The 17,500-nt window shown below is 39.1% G+C and overlaps 2 protein-coding genes across 2 annotated transcripts in view; one reads left to right on the top strand and one right to left on the bottom strand.

Moving 5' to 3' along the window:
* LOC138014359 (protoheme IX farnesyltransferase, mitochondrial-like) overlaps positions 1 to 10,189 on the bottom strand; it is a 14,148-nt gene extending 3,959 nt beyond the window's left edge. The window contains exons 1-7 of the mRNA XM_068861416.1: positions 10,085 to 10,189; positions 9,815 to 10,011; positions 5,185 to 5,362; positions 3,995 to 4,119; positions 3,814 to 3,884; positions 3,468 to 3,559; positions 1,243 to 1,473 (exon numbers count right to left, since the gene is read on the bottom strand). Coding sequence (XP_068717517.1) covers positions 1,243 to 1,473; positions 3,468 to 3,559; positions 3,814 to 3,884; positions 3,995 to 4,119; positions 5,185 to 5,362; positions 9,815 to 10,011; positions 10,085 to 10,109 — 919 coding nt within the window. The 5' untranslated portion in view covers positions 10,110 to 10,189. The remainder of the gene's footprint in view (positions 1 to 1,242; positions 1,474 to 3,467; positions 3,560 to 3,813; positions 3,885 to 3,994; positions 4,120 to 5,184; positions 5,363 to 9,814; positions 10,012 to 10,084) is intronic.
* Positions 10,190 to 10,204: 15 nt separating this feature from the next.
* LOC138014360 (ribonuclease P protein subunit p21-like) lies at positions 10,205 to 13,342 on the top strand. Its single transcript, XM_068861417.1, has 4 exons — positions 10,205 to 10,331; positions 10,417 to 10,517; positions 11,307 to 11,389; positions 13,041 to 13,342. Exons 1-4 carry the CDS (start codon positions 10,260 to 10,262, stop codon positions 13,160 to 13,162), a joined length of 378 nt encoding a protein of 125 aa, XP_068717518.1. The 5' UTR covers positions 10,205 to 10,259; the 3' UTR covers positions 13,163 to 13,342.
* The last annotated feature ends 4,158 nt before the right edge of the window (positions 13,343 to 17,500 follow it).

The raw sequence follows: 17,500 nt of genomic DNA on the forward strand, positions 1-17,500 counted from the left end.
GTTTATGTAATCTGTGTTGGAAATCCGCTAGCAAATGATTTTCCCCAATGCCTTGTGTACACTCCTAGGCTGACCGTCCCGGAAGAATGTATTAAAGTTGAGCATGTTGCCATGTCGTTATTTAGACGAGATGGGCCAGACATCGCACAGGGAATTATTTTATCAATGCTGCAAGAAGCAGAATTACCACCAACCTTCACCTTCAAGTACCCTGAAGAGTACACTCTGACTGAAAGCGTTGCTGAAAGTGACTTCCACAGCAGCACAAGCGGTGAAGAAGAGCTCGACGACAGTGAAGATGAAGATGAGTGCCAGTAAAAGTTGCATTAGTCAAACGTTATTTTAAAGTAGAAGAAAAGTTCGTAATAAATTTTATCCTGCCTTCTATGTATGTTCTATAGTAATCTTTTTAATATTAACACACTATACCACTTCAAAGTTTTACAAAAATGTTTCACGTGACCCCCCCCCCCCCCCCCTTTTTTTTTTCCTTATTTTTTTGGGATGCCCCCACCCTCCCTTGAATGCCTTGTCTTTTGGCATGCACGGTCCCTTAGTTTAAGTGTGCTTTCGATTCACCTTATTCCGGAATAGGAATACATGGAACAGAAGTTAGAAATCCTTCGTTTTTACGGAGATTCACGTTAAAATTGTCAAACATCGGCTAAGATGCTATTTTAAACACACTTTTATTATCCTTGCTGCTTCGAAACGCGCCAAACATTCCATTTTAATCATCACGCCACGTATTCTTATTCCGGAATAGGGTCAATCGAACGCGCCCTAAGTGCAATAAGAAAGATGGTAAGCTAGTTGCTTGGAAACCTGCACAGGGACGATCAGAATGGATGACAGAGTCAAAGACAGGAATGGAACCTTGAGTTCATAAGAGGCAGCTGAAATTCAGGCTGTCCTTTGAAGATGTATTAGAAAGGCTTTCTTTTGACAATACAAACCTACCTACCTACCTACCTACCTACCTACCTACCTACATCAATGGCGTAGAAGGCATAAAATGTCATATACCAACCGTGGGTGAATGAGAGAAGTGATTCTCGCACTTATTGAAATGATCATTCTAACAAAGAACGCACACACTACTAGCAAAGAGCAGGGCATGGAGTTCTCAGTGTTGTGGTCTGTCCTCTGCGGTATATCATTTTTGGGAGGGTAAATACTTGGAGATATTAGCTACACTAAAAAATATATGATGATGACAATGAACGTCAAAAGAATACTTACCTCTTGAATAATCTGCCCTCAAATTCCAGCTGAGAGCGTTAAAATGAGGAAACTGCCAAGAATAAAGAATCCCAGCTAGAATAAGTCCTCCTGCATCCAAGCCACCAGTACAAGCTGCCCAACCCATCAAGGGAGGCAGTGCTCCCACTACTGACCCCACCCATGTGTTTAGAATACTAATCCTCTTCAGGGGAGTGTAGACAGATGTATAGAGGAAAAGAGTGCTTAGACCTGGGAAAAAAAACATGTCATACAGTAACTTTACATTAATTTTTATGTTAAGCAGCCATGTTACTGTCTGGGTTCTAATAAACTACCTGAAAAACTTCTGCCATTCAGCTGACTGCAAGAAGAGGTGTATTTTAGTGGTCAGAGCTGACCTACAATAATTATTAGTGTCGGTGCTTCATATATTTTTCTGGTATATAGAAAGTTCAAAAATACTTTATAAACAATTTAGAGTATGATACAGTTTATGTACATGTATGTGACCATTGACATAAATGACACGCATGCTTCAGTTTTTAAAATAATAATAATAATGATAATAATAATAATAATAATAATAATAATAATATACAAATAAATATATTAATTATTATAATTGTATGAAATCTGTTTCACAGCTTTTGAACTTCTGCAGAACAAAGTTGACATGTCATGCATGATATTTATGCCAAATATCACTAGAAATCACAAAAAATAAACTTGTCTGTCTTTACTGCATGGTCAAATAATAATATTTAATAATAAACATACATGCATTTCTTCATTTTTCAAATTACTTTTTTCAGTAACACTGCAAAATGGCAGCCAATTTTTGCCAAATCAACTCTAACCCATTTTCCGTCATGGCATGACAAATTTTCTTGCCCTCATTTAAACAGGGGACATACCGTATTTACCCGTGTATAAGTCGACCTTTTATGGCCTCAAAAGAAGCTCCAAAAATCGCCCTCGACTCATACACAGGTCAAAGATTTTGAGCCAAGTTCCAGCTACACGTAAGTAATTTATTCAAAATTAACATAATAATGTTGTCTTGGGCATAACGAACGCAACGGACAAAAGCCGACGCACATTGTAAAAGACTTCAAAATGAATGACAAAAGACTTCAAAACGAATGTAAGCAATTCCAGTTGAAATAAAAAAGGATTTGTCCAACTCTAAATGTGAAGATACTCACAAGCACAAATATGAAATAGACACTGGAAATTTTCGTTTTCCAAAGGCAGAATTAAAGCTCTATAAGGCATTTCTGTTTCTTCGAATAAAACAAGAGCGTTCAACGGCTAAGTAACCTGGCGCAATACCTCGTGTTTGCGTGCAAGCATCGTCACTTGTGTTGGCGTGAAAATGCTGGTTGGTAATGATTGTTTTTTATTCTTTACACAAACCTGGCAGATTTAAATGCTTTATCAAACTTCGTATTGTTTGGTTTATGAGTTTTGTTTTGTTTGTCATTTGAGAAATTGTAAGTCAAGGACCAATTAAACCTTGCACATTTTCACATCGTTCGCAAGTTATTTTCAAAGATTGACTCCTGCTTCTGTGATGTTGCATTGTGCTTATCCTCTAAAGCCCTTTATCCTTGAACAACGAAACAGGTGACTTTGAGGTTTACATGTTCGATTTTCTGAGAACTTCTTCGAAACTCAAGGACAAAATGCCTGCATATACAACAGCTACTGAACAACAAGACTATTAAGCATTTGAGGCCCTGATTTTTTTTGTGTATCCACATTTCCAGAAAACAAAGAATACAAGATCAGTGCCCCATGAACATTTGACAAAGAAATTAAGAAATTGCGTTTTTTGCCATCAAAAATGGGGGGTCGACTTATACATGGGATCGACCTATACACGGGTAAATACGGTATGTTTTGAGTGGATGTAGAGATTGTTAAAATAATGCCATACAGGGATTCAGAACATTACTATTATTATTATTATTATTATTATTTATTATTATTATTAATGATTAATATTATTATTATAAGTGGATTTAGAGATTGTTAAAATAATGGCATACCGGGATTCAGAACATTATTATTATTATTATTATTATTATTATTATTAACGTCACTGGACAGACAGAACATGAGATATTGTGAGCCAATTTCAGACAAAAATTATGCACAATGTTGTTTTCAATTGACAACTATTATTTCTCCTCGTTGTTTAACTCAAAGTACAAGTAGCTCAATAAGTGCAAAGAGCCTACCAAGAGCTGCCGTTAATCCATTTACTTGAGTAAGCAACACAGACACTCCTAACAGACCAGCTGTTGCACCAAACAGGACAACATGCAGAGGACTGTGGAAAAATACAACACAAAAAAAGGTGTAAGGGGTTCATAACCAAATACACCCTAAAAACCCTCAGCTGATAACATGTAGAAAGACCCCAGATAGTAATTCCTTTCCAAAGGTAAGGTGGCCAGAGTGACTTTTTCCCCTGAGGACTGCTCACTAATTATCTCAGATCTTGGGGTAAAAGATCTGGCACCTAGCTAGGTCAGGTTTTGAACCACATTCTCACATAAAAATAATAATGATAGTTAACCTCACCTCAGACGCCCTCTTACAAGAACACGGTTTTGTGTGCGACTCATCTGAGAATCAAATGGAACCTCAAGCCACTAATAAAAGAAAGCAAACATTTGACTTCATAATCAAACGGTGATCGGGAGAGAGCTGACTTGGCATGCTACTATGCTAAATTAGAAAAAAGAGCATTTTCTATACAAACCTGGTTGAAAGAATTGGCAGAAGAAGAGCATAGTCCAGTACCAAGTGCTGCCCAAAGAAACGTGCTGAGATGCATAGCTTCTGGGGCAATGGCATAACCTGCCATTTCTGTAAGGACCACAAGACCTTTACAAAGAGACAAATAACATTATTAACTTAATTGAGATCTCAAGATGATCTATGTGTTGTAAAGCACAAGTCCATCACTTAGTCTAACAGGTGGACTGAAAATCACATGGAATGAAATCTACCCATTCACCCCTGAAATGGCTCCCACTAACGAGTGAAATTGTCTGGCATTAGTAAGAGTAACATCTGTAAGTCTCACTTAGCCTGTGGGCAAGCTCTCACCCTCCACCTCTAAGAAGCTTGCTCACATGCTCACACTCAGGACGTATAAGGGGTTCAGCAAAACAAGAAACTAACCTCTTTGAGAGTAGAGAGCCAACAAACTCACCCCAAGTCAGAAAATTGAACCAAAGACATTTATGGTGAAAAAGTTGAGTGCCCTGATACCATTAACCCTCCCCAAAATACGGATATTTATCAGTTGAAACCTTATCAGAATGGGTTAACCTGTTCACTTGATATATGCTACTTTAATCTGTAAAAGGAATTGCAAGAAAACCATGCCACTTACAGCTGTATGTCCAGAAATGCAAATAATTATCTAGATTCATACCCAATTTTGACATCCAACATGAAGTGTCTCAGCATTTGATACCTGAGGCCCATGTCCGACACTCTACCGGACATTTTCAGGTGTCACAATTCCCTCTGTATCTCAAGAACGGGGAGGATTTCAGTCGTCAAACTTCACAGTCACTTCGCTTTTTGTTACCTTGAAAATATCTTAAAAGATCAGCTTTCCTCAACAAGCAGGCTCATAAATGGCTTTTTGGGACTTTCGAGAAACAAGCCCCTTTTTCCAAGGTAAGGGTAAAGGTCAGCATTATTTTTAGTTTAGGGTAAATGCAACTGTTGACCCTTAATCAAGGAGCAGCATTTGGGGAGCACTTTGTGACGTTAAGTTTCTGTACTCCGAGACACAAGTGATGGTGAAGTTGGAGAGAAGGGCAAGGGAACACTTCATGACGCCTATTGAAATCCATGTACATTTCTGAACCATGATGCTCATTAACAATATATTTCAGTTGGGTAACACAAAAAATACAAATTTTGTCACAGTACCTGTCAGCCTGATCTTCGACAGCTGCATGTATTGCTGTGGCAATTTCTTCAAATCAATTTTCTGTTCTACCCATTCCTCCTCAATGTCCACATCCTTCAGAGCTTCCTCTGAGAGATTGTGTTGTTCCTTAGCACTGTCCACAGCTTTCTCAATTATCACAGTTGCAGTTGCCTTTGGCTAGAAAAGGGTTAAGACATATTTTTGGTGCACTTATTTCATTAGGTGAATGCAACATATTTTGGATCCTTAAAGGTGATTACAATTAACAATTATTCGCCAAAGGCGAAGTGATTATCGATGAATATTCACCGACAATCACTGAGCCTGAGGCGAATAATTGTTTTAGTATAAATACACAGGTGATTATTTCAAAGAAGAGAAAAAAAAACATTTCAACGTGAAATCATCTTCACTTACAGTGGCAAAACGACTACTAGCAGCCATTTTGTCCGTCGAGGTGATTATCGGCTGATAATCCGAGATAGCGAGCCAATGAGAGCACGCGATTTTGTATAATCACCTGTGTATTTATACTGATACCAGGTATTAAAACCTTGAGCTGTTTATAGTTCACTGAAGTGTCTTTCATGGTGGTTGTTTGCTTTCCACCCTTTTATTTCCAATAGTGTCACATACAGGGTTAGATAATTCTACTCAAAGAAGTTAAAGTACCTCCTGAGTGTAGAATGGCCTGTTGACATTATCACCTGCACTAGCTCCGAGTCAACCATAGCTAGACATTAGACATTAAAATCTGTTTAGTCTCACTCCCAGGAGTCAATGGGTTAATGGAGGGGAGGGGACATAGCTTTTGACTGGTTAACCTATTCACTACTCAGGCAGTGACCCCAAGACGCCCACAGTTGACAAGTCAAATCATCTGGTGTTAGGCACAGTAAAATCTCTAAGTCTCACTCCCAGGAGTCCATATGTTATTAAACCCTTTGACGTCCAAACTGGACTAGACTGGCCAGACTTAGTATTTCACTCTGTCTAACACCAGACGATTTTACTTGTCAATGGGGAACCCCTGGGAGTCAATGGGTTAATCACTCACTGAAAAACTATGTCCCCATTAATTAATAGAGGGGACATAGTTTTTTTACTCAGGCACCCCAGGACGGCCCCAATATCTGGGGCCCCAATATCAATGGGTTAATTTCTGTGTAGATTGGTTTTCACATCGCTTTCTTCATTTGTGTACTTTTCTTGTGGAATGAACATAAAACCACCTGAATGCCACATTATGTGAATGACTTAATTAATTGCTAAACAAAGCTTTGGTTGCACGGTCTCTGTTTATGAGCTGGTAAGCCCATCAGGCCCGTGCTTATCTCCGGTTTACATAGCATGAAGCGACTAGGAGTATTTCTACTCCCCCCTGGATGGGATGCTAGTCCATCACAGGGCCACCCCCAGCATTAGCTTCGCCAGTACCCATTTATACACCTGGGTAGAGAGAAGCACCGTGAGAGTAAAGTGTCTTGCCCAAGATCACAACACAATGTCCCCAGCCAGGACCCGAACCCGGACCACTCGATCCGGAGTCAAGCACTCTAACCATTAGGCCACTGCGCCTCCCTCATAGAATTGATCCCACCTCGACCATGTCCCCAAACCTCAATCAAAGAGCTTTTCTCACAGAGAGTTTCCCTACCTAATGGACTCTCTTAGCAGAGAAAAGCCATGGGCAGGTTTCAGCACCCCTTACCCTCCTCAGACACTACCTTTCCCCTTCCTCCACACACTTTGGTTCAATTTCAATCAATAATTGTTTTTAGTTGGTTTGTTTGATCAATTTTTTAAAATCAACTCTGAAGTTGGTTGAAATCTGGTTGAAAAGGATGGGTTGCACCAGCTTATGTTTTCTTGGATTTTTGAGAAATCAGGTGATGGCCATTCCCTAAGTTACCACATTTTCAAGCAAGTGTGCTGAAAAAGTGTTCTGTTTCATGCACTTAAATGTAGTTTAACAATAGAGGGCAGCAGTGGTCTGGGACAGTCAATCAGTCAATAAGAGCATTCCGCGGTGTTGGGCAGAGACGCATGCTCATTAAGTTGCTTAAGCACATGCAGGGATGTAGATAAAAGCCGGTAGCCGGAAAAAATCGCCGGATATTCTGTTAAATGATCCAGTTCGTCATCTACTCTATAATTATTTTGTGAAAAAAGAAATGTACTACACACTCAAATTTGGTTTTATCAACGGAGTTGATAATGTAAATTGACCACCGTACAGAGATTCTAAAAGCTGACGTTTCGAGTGTTAGCCCTTTGGATTCGCTCTGACAAAGGGCTAACGCTCAAAACGTCAGCTTTTAGAATCTATGTACGGTGGTCAATTCATTTATCAACTCTGTTGATAAAACGAAATTTTTGTATACTACTTCCCCACCAATGCAGCACCACAGTTTCTTTAGAAACTACCCCCTTCATTCTACACACTCAGACTGTACTGACAGAGACTGGCTGTACAGATGTCCCAAAGGTTGATTCATTACAGGGGTAGTTACAAGGTTTACATAAAACGCGATCCAAGATCTCATGTGTTTGGTACAAAGCTCATTGGCCAGTAGTATTTCTACTTCGTGTAGGTGAAATAACGTAAACCTGCAGTTTGTGTATTTGAACCATGTCGTATAAGCTGAAATGTTGGCAAGAAAAAGGAGCAAAAGTGATTCTAAGGTACTCAGTATAAAGAAATTATTTGACTCTGCCGAAGCTACTTCTTCACACTCTGGCGGGCCAAGTAAAAATTCAAAGAAAGTGCTATTACTACGACAGAATCAGCACGAGACACCAAGAGCATGCGTTCAAACAAAGTGACATTTTTTCACTAAAAAGGCAACAAGAAATTGTCAGAAAACATCAGGAATGGCCTTGAATTTAACTCCTAAAATTGAGGAAAACGCATTTATGAGAGTCTAAATTTCAAAATTTTTCAGGGGAGCATGTCCTAACACCCTGCGTGTCCAACTGGGCCTTTGCCTGTTAAGTGCACATTACATGTACCATCTTTACAAGATTTTAGCTACATCCCTGCACATGGCAATTCATTGGACTTTATGCAATGCTTATAGAGTTGAGCTTTTTCTTGCCCACTTTCCTCCCCACTTCCACTGTTTAATTTATCAGTGTGACAGGTGCTTGGATGCACGGTGTGGGGGCTCATGGTGGGATTGTGGAGATTGCTGGTCACGGGAACATTACTCTGCCAAAGGACTGGCTGGCAGGCCTCCAGTGGAAGCCCTTGGACATACCCCAGGTACCCAACCTCCATTCAGTGATGCAGTTGTTAAGTAGACTACAACTACTTCTGCCAAATGGAACACAACCTTTGCATTTTACTTAAACAGTATGGTAGAACTGTTGGATAAGCCCTCTATATTAAGTCATCAAGACTTGAAAAAGCTGGGGACTAGCCTTTGGAGAAACTAACTTGATTGGATACTGTTATTTATGATGTGTACGATATAAAAGATAATAGCGAGCTTAAGGACAGCGCCTACTAATTCAAATGTACGTTGTATTTTTGCCCTGGTTTATGATTATGCAGGAAATGTAGATCTTGACAAATGTCATTGAAATCTAAAAAGAAAATTGGGGGTAACCACTCATTTTTCCAAGATAATTCGTGAATAAGATTTGTAAAAAGCTTTTAAATACAAAGAAATGCATGGCGTTCTTCCTCAAATTGAAGCTTAATGATCTCTCAAAAATGCATACTACTTACTTACTTATCCTTATTGGGCCCATGAGGACTCTTAAGGCCCGCGGTTTCCGTAATCAGATAATTTTTACGGGGTGTGGGGATTAGCCACACGCCCAACCCCCAACCTGGAGGACGAGTGACTACCATTTAGTCTGGCCTCCACCCTTTGACCTGCCTTCCAAGGTTAGACCTACTGGGGGGATACCCCCGACGGTAAAGCTCTCAAGGTCACTGAGGCACGCAAGCTCCCCCACCTCGACAAGGCAGGAGTCTACAGGCGAGCTCAAAAATGCATGGTTACCCCAATTTTCTTTTTGGATACCAAGACTACTTACTAAGATCTACTTTCTCCCGATAGTTTTAAACCGCGCAAAAATATCCCTGTATTAGTGAGCATCACTGATAGGAAACTCGAGTATCTCGAGATGCCCAGAACGTATGCGCAACAACAATAGTGGGCACCATCCTTAAGCACGCACGTTTTTGAGACATGAACGGCAACCGGAAGAGAAAATTCCGCGTGCCAGGACAGTGGTGTCTCCTAGATTTTCATACTAATCATCTCTGATGGAGAAAAGATACTTAGCAATGTAAATGTGGTTGTGTGAAGACAAGTGAAAGGGGAAAACAGCTCAATTCCGGTTGCTGTCTTCGTCTCAAAAACGCGCGTGCTTAAGCTCCCTAATTTATTCTGTTATGCAATCATTCACATATTGTACATGGTGTTTAGAAGGTAGCAATAGTTATAAGCATCAGACAAACCCAAATGTTATTAAAATTGGCTTATATCAGCTATATTACAAGAGTTTGACTTTATTGGAAACTATAAAAATTAATATCGTGATCGGATCCGGACCAAGTTAACGAGTGACGAGTGTTCAATTTAATAATGGACCACATAATTTAATTTACAATACCTTGGTCAGGCAACTATGATCAGTTAAATCTTGACCATAGGAATCACCCAAGAGACGCTCCTTCGTTTGAGCCCTGGAAAGTCGAACCTTACAATGGTGCAACCAGCGAAAACATGGCTTGCATATTGCAGATGCAGACGGGAAAATGTCTTGCGTCTGTTTCGAGACATCAACAGCTAGTCTCCGAGGTAAGATCCCTTGAAAATAACGAGAAACAGTTACAATTGATGCATACAATTTTTTACTTCGAATCGAAAAGTAAAGACTTACGGCATAGCAACACACGTGAATTCATAGTATATTGTCATCTCTTGTACCGGCAATTTTCGGTCGCCATTTCGTGCACGTTCTTGAATCTGAGCCCTCAAATAAATTGGTCAGCACTCTTGAAACATACCGTGGTAGGTACGTTATATAGTGCCAGTCGATTCACCTGTCAGGAAAAATGGGACGAAAAGATAAAAAGGTTCCTTCAGAAAAACAAGAAGCATGCCACAAGTTAAATTTTTTGCACCAGGTGGATCTAAGATCGATATTTTCCATGTGAATTGTAAAATTTTACTTGACCCTTAAACTAATGTTCCGTTTTCCTGAAATCACAGGCGTCCCATGCAGTTCTTGCCATGAATCCAGATAATGTCGAAATGTCCAGATTTTATGCAAGCACAATGAAAGAAATTGCAAAGAAACTGGTATACAAGTTGTAAGTACACCCGCACTTTCCATGCATCTTCCTCGTGATCCTCTTCAAGATGCAGCAATTACTGGTTACAGGTTTGCATGTGAAGTCGTGGTGACAATGTTAGATGGCAAGAACAATAACCTCTCTCTTCGCTGGGAAGTAACTTTATTATTACGCAAATTCTTCGAAAAGAATTGTATTGTATTGCACTGTATTGTATTGCCAATCCAACGTGGCCGCCGTGTCATGTGGGTGAAAACCAAGAATACTTCAATTTGTAAATTTGCTTCCCTAGCTAGGGGCCTTTCCTTGGCCAACGAAGTACCAACTGACTGGAGCGCAGCCCCGTTGAAGAATGTTATGATGCAATTCATGATCAATAAAAGGACAGCCGCATGAAAAACTGACATCAGTTTGTTAAATTGTACACTTACTAATATTCTTCATGGCCTCATGCTCAGCTTCCTTTAGGAAGAGTTCAAATTTCCCTAAGCTGTCAAGAGCGTATTCCAATGCATTGTGGAAGTGATCTACTGTAGAAGAAGAAGACATATTTCTAACAGTTTGACTTTTCATGTATGGTCAGAAGATCCTTTATGCACACACGCAGTTATTTAACTGGAACCAGTTTTCTGGTTGCAGTTTTGGATTAGTCCAAAGCCTCCCGCATCTGTGCTACTGGACAATGGTAACAGAGGCTCTGGGAATGAGATTGGGGCCAATTCTCACAAGGGTTGTCAGAGGCATGCCAGTTAAGCATTCATTTTGAGACAAATATAACTTTTTTTTCATTTCTATGTTAAACTGTAGAGATCCAAGCATTAAAAGAACAGTATGCAAGTGTTGCCATGTCGTGCTTGTACCAGGAGTCACTGCAACAGTTAGAGTAAGGCGTAAGTATTCAGCTGCATTATGAGATTCATAGTACTTTGCTTACATGTTACAATGGCTCACAAGTTTACTCGCTAAAAGGCCTAAGAACTATCTTAATTAATTTATGTTTTGGTTAGGGGTCTGGTTGAGGTCATGGTTTAAGAGGGCATTTTATTACACCTACACTAAGTAACATAATTTAACTCATTAAATATATATTAGAAAACCCTCTACATTGACAAAATGGATCACAGCAGCCATCATTTTATTCACGACATTTCAAATACTCCTGGCCCCAGTTGTTCAAAAGGTGGATAACGCTATCCACTGGATAAATCACTATCCATTGGATAGCGCAATTAGTTTCACTACCACTAGATAGTGATTTATCCAACAGATAGTGCTATCCATTGTTTAAACAACTGGAGCCTGAAGTATAGAGAGATCAAACTTTAATGATGAATCATCTAATTAAACTGTTCCATCATCATCAAAAACCGTACAGCACGATGTTGAATCATCCATACCAAATCTAATTCAGCTAGGAGAATTCATTGACCCACTATTTTGCCAAAATGCCTTCTATTCTTGTCCCTGTAGGCTGCTATTCTTTAGTCATAACTACATGTACGATTAACAACCTATGGCAACCACTATTGTCTCATAATTTCTGAGACAAAGCAAAATATAGTTGAAAGTCTGTGATTTCTAGACTTCTGGCCCTAGTAATTCAAAGGCTGTATAACTTAATCCAGTGGATAAGTCAGGATCGAGGGTATAAGAAAATACTGATGAGGTTGTAGATTGGTGAAAGCTTGGATTAAAGTTTTCAAAAGCAGCTTTAATAAGGTCTCACTGTTTATTCACTTTGTGTCAAACATTTGCCACAATTTTTGCTCAGACTTTACCATTACTTAAACTGTAGACGTGCTTAGACTGTGCACGTTCAAGCCACAAAGAGGGGTGGCAATTATGGTACCTCCGAAATTTTGGCACTCGCAAACTTTCATCCGATCTCGAAATCTCAACAGTCTTTGTGAAAGGTCTCGAAGTCTCGTTTACATGGCAGTTTTTTTCCGTGCGAAGTCTTGCATGATTTGGTCTCGGTCTCAGTTTCACAAACAAGGGTCTCTTTCTTAAGCCGGTGACACTCAGTTCAACATCCTGCAATGTATGTTTGTTGTTCAACAAATGCTGAACCATGTTGCACAGAAGTGTTGAACTGAATTAGAGCTGATCTCTATTTTCATTCAACAACGTTAATTCAACGTGTTCAATGGCATACATGTATTTCAACATGGCATGACACAACTGTTACAGTGTTCAACATTTGTTGAACAACAGCTGCAACATTAATAATAAATTTTTTGATCAACAAATGTTGAGCTGTGTATCACTGGCTTTAGTATTTTGGTTTTCTAAATTATCTTTTAATTGTTGACTCTCCTGAATTTCAAAATCTGGAAATCTTCCCACCATTTTTTTCATAACTCACACAACAAGATTATTTTGTGATTTTGGTTACCATGATAGTAACTCGGTAATTTTCACGTGTAGGTATTTCAAATTAAGCTGAAATACATGTACCTCTGCTCCCAGCCAATCATTTACAGAAATTCCTCAGGTAGTATTATTAAAATACTAGTCTTTTAATTCTTTATTCCTTTTTAGAGAAAAGAGAGAGACATATTGTAGTTAAGTGCCTTTGTTGTAAGACCATAAAAAGATACCTCTGTAGGCCTGGTCATGTTTTATGGAGTGAAAGGAATATATCAGCAAGTGAAAGCAAGTAAGACAAAGTATGTGACCAGGAAACTAAACAAGAACGTAAGCAGCAAGAAGATTGCACAAGCTTAAAAAAATAGTGCAAATTATTATTCTTTAATTTGTAAACTATTTCCTGCAGGAGAATTAAGTTTGTATTGTACTCAGTTTGGTGCACTGTAAGTAATAAATTAATTGAATTTTGCGGACTTTGTTGAAAGTTTTAAAAAAAGCAGTTTGCATTTTGATGCGGAGGTTTATGACTTAGCCATGCATGGGGAGCAGGAGTGGCACAGCGCGCAGTGAGAGCAGACACCTCCCACCAATGTGGCCCGGGTTTGATTCTTGAATTTGTTGTTGGTTCTCTTCTTGCACCGGAGTTTTTCTTTGGGTACTCCGGTTTTCCCCTCTCCTCAAAAACCAACACTGTCAAATTCTGATTCGATCCAGAATGCACGGGCACATATTGAATGAGCCCCTGAGTGCCCTTAAGGTGTTCCCTAGGTAAACAAATTACAAATTACAGAAGGAAAATTACAAAAACAATGAAAGGAATCTAGAATGAAGGCATCCATTGATCTTTTAGTAAATCTTATTCACTTTTAACACATTGACTCTTGAACCGACCCCATTGACAAGTAAAATTGTCTGGCATTGGACACTGAATAAATCTACACTCCTAAAAGTCAATGTCTTGTGCTAAAGTCAAATTTCAGCTCCCCAGACTGTGACAAATACATAATTTTGTATTTTAGCTGAACTACTTGCTATTCTTTTTTAATCAGGCTAAACAACTTGCGAAAAGTTGACAACGTTGGCATTCATTTTTCCCTGTAGTTTATCAAATGAAAGAGAGTTAAAAACAGTTAATGCTATCGTCTTGGGATAGACTACACTCTAGAACATTGCTAAACCATGAAACAGCGAAACACCACGTATGACCCCACCATACATTGATTACTAACCAACAAAGGTTGGATTTTGAGACTAACTACTGTGAATGTCTTTTTAGGCCTAAAACGTTATTGCTCCAAATTCACTGATATTGAGATTAGGAGCAATAACGTTTTAGGCCTAACTAGGTCTAAAAAGATATTTAATCTCGAATCCAACCTTTGTCGGTTGGTATTCAAGGTATGGTGGGGTCATACATTGTGTTTTGGTGTTTTGTTTTGCTATTTCATGGTTTAGTAATGCCCTTTTCTCTAGCACAGCTGAGAAACCACCAAGTTCTGATTTTGTTTAGGTTACAGCACATTACAAATGAAATTGTGAAGTGTTAATATCAAATTATGTTTGCTATGGGTGAAAAGGTTATGTTAGTCAAAAAACTGTTTGAGGTACTTGTACATATAACCACAGGCTCCCCAAGCTGAAAATACGTGGTGTATGCGACAGTTTGTGTATATAGAGAATTGTATGGGAAAATCACCGATCGCAAAAAAATTGTGTAAATAACTATCTCATTTGAAATAAAGTTTTCCTACCTCAAATGTGTGACGAACTTGTCTCTCTTGCCGAGTTTAGAGCCATTCTGATGCCGTTTAGTGAAGTTATCTGGAAGGCTGTTACTAAAATATTCCGGATAACTTCACAAACTGTCGCATACACCACGTATTTTCAGCTTGGGGAGCCTGTGATATAACTGACTTATGAGTGCACATAATCTGTTATTTTCTTCAATGGTTTGGAGAAAGCTCTTTCAAATATTGGGACAAGAAGATGACCATACAGGACTAAAAAAATATTGTTGGCCTGATCTTTTTATCCAATTGCTATATTTTTCAGCAGACAGTATCGGACATTTCATTCCATAATTTTTGTGCAGTTACCGGTAGCTTTGGCAAAATTGGCTGTTATATCTGTGAAATGATACGCAAAAAATGTTCAAGTGACTCAAGGCTTTCTTTGCCTAGATGCTTGTTGGTGCTCTGTGTTTTGCATTAACTTCCTTCTGCCTGGATTGCTCTTTGCTTGTTTCATTAATTAGAGGTTTTGTCATGTCTCCCATTTGGCTGCTTTCAAAAGGTTGTCATTTCTCTGAAAGTCACAACTGGCCCAAATTTAACACAGGCCTTTTATTAATTACCCTGTACTTGGGACAGCTGTCCATAAGACATAATGTAATCTTGAATTTCTTTATTACTTTTTGTGAAAATTGCTTTATATTAAATATTTATGTCGTTGAATTATTCAACTATTTAAATTTGTATCTAACAATGGGAGCCCTCAACAACATAGATTTCAATTTATTATCCACATATTGAGAGGATTTAAAATTATACAACACAATTTATCCTGCATCCAGCATAATTTGACTAGTTCTAAATGCTGAGGTAGCACTTTGACAGCAAAAACTCAAAAAGTTCCGTCGCCCTGGCGGATATCATACACTTAAGTAAACAAATATTTAACGACAATAATACAAACAAACAGCTTTCATCCACTTTAAAAGAAACACAAAGAAACACCCTCTGTGTATATGTTTATTTTCAATCGCTTGGAGGTAAAGCCCCCCCAGTGGTCCTTTGTTTTCATAATCTTTCCTCTCAAAGACTGATTTCTTGAAAATGGCTGGCTTGGCTGCTCGAAACATCGCTTTCAGGTTCCCTTTCGCTGTTAATCGAAAGAGATTGTTTCCTGCTATTTGTAATCGAAACTGAATTTTTATCCTCAATGTCAGCCAGCTGTGCGCCATCATCCCCGCCAAATCTCTGGCTCGCTTCGCTACCGTTTTCGTCGGACAATCTTTGAAGAGTTCGGTTCGCGTTTGTTTCTCCACAAGTCGTGATTTGTACCACGTGCGTTCCTGTTACATTTGTAGAAGGATATAGATTTCCACCAAGATATCCCGTAAATACAGGGTTGGGATGATGACCAACATTGACTATGGGATAAAAATTATTTCGCGGAAAGGCATCGTTTCTTTGAGGTGCTTGAAAACATGTGTTTCCATCAGTTCTAATTTGTGTCGCTTCTGCAAAGAGGTCTCCTCTTGGGCCTCCATACGTCACAGGCGTTGAAGGAGTGTTGTATTCGGGAGGTTGAACTGGTCTGTAAAATCGCCGGTTCGTCTGACTGCTTCGCTGTGGTAATCGCAATCTTCGATTACCTTTTTTTCGATGCCTCGTACAGGCGCAACAGCAAACAAAAAATATCACACTGAAGATGCCTACGTAACAGAGCGTGGTCACAATCACAAACTTTGATTCCATCGTTGAAATTGTAATAAATCGTCAGCGTCTTCTACTTTGACAAGTACAATGAAGATGATCAATTTGCGAAATTCGATTCGGAATTGGTCCTCGTACGTGTAAGCTTTCTTTTTCACGTTACGGTTCAGATACAAGGTATCCGATTTTTTGTTGTGTACTGTTCTACGAAATTCCTTCTCAAGAGCTGTCAAATGACAAAGGATCATAAAAGAAATTTCACACGCGATTGAATTTCATTTACAATTTGAGCTCAGGTCAAGCCAGCTGTAGCTGCGAAAGGTTAGTCTCATTGTAATGAGCGCCATCGTCTATTTTACAGCACCCCGCTTCGCCACCGCAAAGAGCCACAAAGCCATCTAATCTAATGGTCTTCTATCAAAAGCAGCAATGAGCCAACAAACAAAACAATAAATTTTCAGCGGATACAGAAGTGTAGTTAAAAATAAGTACGCAATGCGTACACAATGCGTACATGTGTATCGTAAGTGTAAAAAAAAAAGTCTGCGTACGAGCCAAGGAGGCCCATCAGGCCGGCGCTTATCTCCGGTTTCCGTAGCATGAAGCGACTAGGAGCATTTCTACTCCCCCCCCTGGATGGGATGCTAGTCCATCGCAGGGTTAGGGTTAGTAGCCACCCTTGAACTATCTACGCGAGAGCTGAAAAAATCGCGAGAAATTCAACTCATTCACTTTCTCACGAATTTTTTTTCTACTTTTTCTGCTGTCGCGCCGCCAGTTCAAGGGCGCCTACACTTGCGATTTTCATCGCGTGCTGGCGACGCGACAAATTAAAAAAAAAGCGCATCACCGGCACGAGCAAAAATCGCTCGTATAGCCGCGGGCTTAAGTTACTTAGAACAAACTAAAAAAAAAAAATAAATAATAACAATAATAATAATAATAATAATAATAATCTATTAACAGATCCACTGGGTGGCTCTTCCCTGTTAAATTACATTAATTACAATTACAAAATAAATCAATTAAGTTATTTACAAATTATACAGTAGAAACAGGATTAACGGAATCCAATTACAGTAAAACTAACTAATCGCTTTGTACTCTGTTTCTTAAAAATTCCTTGAGGGTATTAAAAAGGTTCTGTAATCTTCACAGTTTCTAATAGTTTCTGGTAGATTATTAATTAGTTTC

Source organism: Montipora capricornis, chromosome 8 (assembly GCF_036669925.1).
Source record: "Montipora capricornis isolate CH-2021 chromosome 8, ASM3666992v2, whole genome shotgun sequence".
Taxonomy (NCBI): domain Eukaryota; kingdom Metazoa; phylum Cnidaria; class Anthozoa; order Scleractinia; family Acroporidae; genus Montipora; species Montipora capricornis.